This window comes from Myotis lucifugus, unplaced genomic scaffold (assembly GCF_000147115.1).
Source record: "Myotis lucifugus unplaced genomic scaffold, Myoluc2.0 scaffold_619, whole genome shotgun sequence".
Classification (NCBI taxonomy): Eukaryota; Metazoa; Chordata; class Mammalia; order Chiroptera; family Vespertilionidae; genus Myotis; species Myotis lucifugus.
This window is the reverse complement of record NW_005871667.1, coordinates 103,602-108,065: the sequence shown is the minus strand read 5'-3', so window position 1 is coordinate 108,065 and position 4,464 is coordinate 103,602. Positions and strand designations below refer to the sequence as shown.

Genomic DNA, 4,464 nt, shown 5'->3' with positions numbered 1-4,464 from the left:
GTCGATTTGCACATTAGGTTTTTATTAGATAGGATTCTAAAATCATTGGAACCAAAATAAAGAAAACCACAGAGAACAATGAGTTTCCCTTTCACCATGAACAGTGTGTAATTTGCTTTTTTATGAAAGGATCTATAATATCTATGACCAACTCTAGACAGAAGTATAAAGTAAGTGAATTATTTTCAAAATATTTCTATTTTCCTTTCTTTGGTCTTTAGTCTCCATTTGGGTTCAGTCATAATACATACATTGCCACTCAACTCAAGCCTCCTGTAAATGCCCATGTGGGTGTGCTGAAACTTCTCCAAGATCCCTCAAAATATACTTGTCCAGTATCCCAGACTTTTAGAGCCCCAAATGTGACAAGAGTTAGTAAAATCTTGAAGAAAAAAAATATCTAAATCACACGATTAAGTTATCTTTAAACTAAATAATCTATACTAATAAAAGGTAATATGCTAATTAGACCAGACATCTTCCAGGCAACCTTCTAGATGTCCTGCCTGACAAAGCCACATTGGCAGGGCAGAGGCAGAGGCTGTTAGGGGTGATCAGGCTGGCAAGGGAGAGCAGTTAGGGGCTATCAGGCAGGCAGGCAGAGAGGTTAGGGGTAATCAGGCAGACAGGCAGAGAGGTTAGGGGTAATCGTCCCAGATTGTGAGAGGGATGTCCTAGTGCCGGTTTAGGCCCAATCCCACAGGCATTGGGCCTAAACCAGTAGTTGGACATCTGTTGGGGTCCAATCCCAGCAGGTCCAGGGGTTCCCAAAAGTGTGGACAGAGTTGGCGAAGAAGGAATGACATGGAAGCAGCCACGTTCAGTTGATTAGCATAGCCAGGTTCTCTAGTCAGGTTCTCCAGCCAGGTTCTCCTTTTATTCTCCTGTTACATCTGTATTTATACCATTTTTTTTTTAAAAAAAGACACATTTATTCAGCATCATGATCAGACTATTACATTTAGCAATCAACAGCATGGGTGCAAAAAAAAAAAAAATCTACATTAAAACCCTTGGTTGGAATGCTTCACACTTTCCACAGAACAGAAACTAAATAACCTGTTATACAATTAGTCACAAATACAGTCCTCGAGGTTTTTTTTTTTTTGCCCATTCACATGAGTATTGTCTAACACATGTCTTCTTTGTAGCAGCTAGGCCCTGCCACCACTGTGCTTGGCTGAGTTCACAAATCTGTTGTAACCTGTAGCTTCCCTGTCACTTCTCTGGCTCTCCTCTCCTGCTAAGCTTTGTTTCCTGGCAGTAATTAAAACCTTCTGCCACTGCCATAGCTACTGCTGCTGCTGGAACCGCCATAGCCACCTTGGTTTCGTGGTTTGGCAAAGTATTGACCTCCACCACCATAAGGGCCAGAGCTTCTGCCTCCAAAGTTTCCTCCTTTCATAGGCCCAAAATTTGAAGATTTATTGTTGTAATTGCCAAAATCATTGTAGCTTCCACCACCTCCAAAACTGCTTCCATCATTACCAAATCCATTATAGCCATCCCCACTGCCACCATATCCACCGCCACCACGGCTGCCACCAAAGCCACCTCGACCACTGAAGTTTCCTCCACGTCCAAAGTTGTCGTTTCCACCAAAACCACCTCCACGACCACCTCCGAAGTTTCCAGAACCACTTCGACCTCTTTGGCTGGACGAAGCACTAACCATCTCTTGCTTAGATAGAGCTTTCCTTACTTCACAGTTGTGGCCATTCACAGTATGGTATTTCTGAATGACAATCTTGTCTACAGAGTCATGGTCGTCAAAGGTTACAAAAGCAAAGCCTCTCTTTTTGACACTGCCTCGGACAGTCATGATTTGAATCACTTCTATTTTCCCATACTGTTCAAAATAATCTCTTAGGTGATGTTCTTCAGTGTCTTCTTTAATACCACCGACAAAAACCTTTTTCACAGTTAAGTGGGCACCAGGTCTTTGAGAATCTTCTCTCGAGACAGCCCTCTTTGGTTCCACCACTCTTCTGTCCACCTTGTGTGGCCTCGCGTTCATGGCTGCATCCACCTCCTCCACAGTGGCATAGGTGACAAACCCAAAGCCTCTGGAGCGCTTGGTGTTTGGATCTCTCATCACCACACAGTCCGTGAGTGTTCCCCATTGCTCAAAATGGCTCCTCAGGCTCTCATCGGTTGTTTCAAAGCTCAAACCTCCGATAAAGAGCTTCCGCAGCTGCTCCGGCTCCTTGGGAGACTCAGACTTAGACATGATGACTGCAACAGGGGAAATTCCAATGATGCTTACTCCGCGGCGTTCACCAGCAGAAAGGAGTGATCTAAGGAGCGTATCTCTGTATTTATACCATTTGATTTTAATCCTATCCATTCTATTCCAAAGGTTAGGGCGTTTGTTATCTCCATTCTAAGGTCACTACTCTATTGTTCTGTTAAGCTACAAGGAAGTAACTGAAGGAGATTATCCTAAGTAAAGATTATGTAGCTTAAGCATGATTGTTCGTAGTTAAAGTGATTAACTACCCACCTGGCACTTAGTTAAGGGGTTTTACTGATTCCCTTCCTTAGTCCTGTTAATCCCTAACTCCAGGGAAAAATCCCCATCTGGGGAAACAACCTTTCCCTGAGAGGTGACCTTGGTTAAAACACATAGCGCTAAGAAGGGGAGAAAACATATTAAGAACAGTATGCCATATACCCCAGGTCCCTTGAAACATATGCTGTGCAGATGTTTCTTCCCTGCAGCGACTGTGTCAAGCAGCAAGGATGGACCGGCTTCCGGCAGACATCCCCCAAGGAGTCCTGGATAGGAGAGGGTGTAAGCTAGGCTGAGGAACACCCCTTTGATCCTCTTAACTGCTCTCCCCTGCTGGCCTGATTCCCCTAACTGCTCTCCCTTGCCAGCCTGATCACCCCTAACTGTCTCTGCCTCTGCCCTGCCACGTGGCTTTGTCAGGAAGGACGTCCAGAAGGTCGCCCGGAAGATGTCCAGTCTAACTAGCATATTACCCTTTTATTAATATAGATTATTTAGTTTAAAGACTAAACATGATTTCGTGCACTGGACCTCTAGTTATCTAAATAATAGATAATAATTTTTAGCTCTTAAGTCATTCTAGATAGTATTTTCATTTTAACAAGTTACTCTTCATTTCTTACTCCAAAGAAATAATAGCCATTTTAGAAACTGTATGAGAATGGTAAGAACAATGTATTTTGATGTGATGGCCCTTTCAGTGTTCTTTAAATCTGACATTTGGGTGACCAGCTGTTCAGACCCAGGAAACTATATAAGCAAACAGTGGAAAGACTATAGTCTATAACTGTATAGACAGAGACTATAATGTGTCCTCCAGATTTTTCATCATTCAAATGATAAAATGATTGGCAAATTCCCTTGATGAAGGAAGTCAAAAGATTTTGAGTATGCTGGGAGGAATTTAGTTAAGATTTTTGGGAACTGTATGTGAAATTATAGACTCCTTAATTATTTCATTTCATAGCATTAGAAGAAACAGTTTGGGCAATGTGGTATCATCTCACACCTGTCAGAATAGCTATCATCAACAAATCAACAAACAACAAGTGTTGGAGAGTATGTGGAGAAAAAGGAACCCTTCTGCACTGCTGGTGGGAATGCAGACTGGTGCAGCCACTGTGGAGAACAATATGGAGTTTCCTCAAAAAACTAAAAATGGAACTCCCATTTGACCCAGTGATCCCACTTCTAGGACTATATCCCAAGAAGCTAGAAACACCAATCAGAAAGGATATATGCACCCCTATGTTCATAGCAGCACAATTTACCATAGCTAGGATTTGGAAACAGCCTAAATGCCCATCAGCAGATGAGTGGATTAAAAAACTGTGGTACATCTACACAATGGAATACTACGCTGTGGTAAAAAAGAAGGAATTCTTGACATTTGCAACAGCATGGATGGAACTGGAGAGCATTATGCTAAGTGAAATAAGCCAGTCAGAGAAAGATAAATACCACATGATCTCACTCATTGTGGAATGTAGAGAACAACATAGACTGGTGAACAGGGACAGACCCAAAGACAGAGAAACAGCAATCAGACTATCAATCCCCAGAGGAAAAGTAGGGGAGGGTGGGGGTAAAGGGAAGAGATCAACCAAAGGACTTGTATGCAGGCATATAAGCCAAACCAATGGACACAGACAACAGGGGGATGAGAGTATGAGTGCGGGGGTGGGAGGGGAGGTTGTGGGTTAATGGGGGGATGAGGACACATTTGTAATACTTTAACCAATAAAGAAATTTAAAAAAAACTATTACAGTGCTCTTAAATATAGATACTGGAATCTAATTCCATAGTGATTTGATACCCACAATTGTATATTTAAAAGACACATCAATAAGTTCTTTTGTCAGAAAGTATACATTGTTCCTTTTCCTCCTTATTCCCCTTACACTTACCTCACTGATTTTTTTTTGGTTAAAGTCTTTATGTTTTGATTATA

General features: G+C 42.0%; 1 protein-coding gene across 1 annotated transcript; it reads right to left on the bottom strand.

The window, feature by feature from the left end:
• Positions 1-907: 907 nt before the first annotated feature.
• Positions 908-2,293, bottom strand: LOC102425626 (heterogeneous nuclear ribonucleoprotein A1-like). Its single transcript, XM_006104910.3, has one exon. It carries the CDS (start codon positions 2,228-2,230, stop codon positions 1,268-1,270), a length of 963 nt encoding a protein of 320 aa, XP_006104972.1. The 5' UTR covers positions 2,231-2,293; the 3' UTR covers positions 908-1,267.
• Between the last annotated feature and the right edge of the window lie 2,171 nt (positions 2,294-4,464).

Excerpts from the sequence above, each read along its gene's own strand:
- LOC102425626 (XM_006104910.3), bottom strand. The coding sequence starts at position 2,230 with ATGTCTAAGTCTGAGTCTCCCAAGGAGCCGGAGCAGCTGCGGAAGCTC.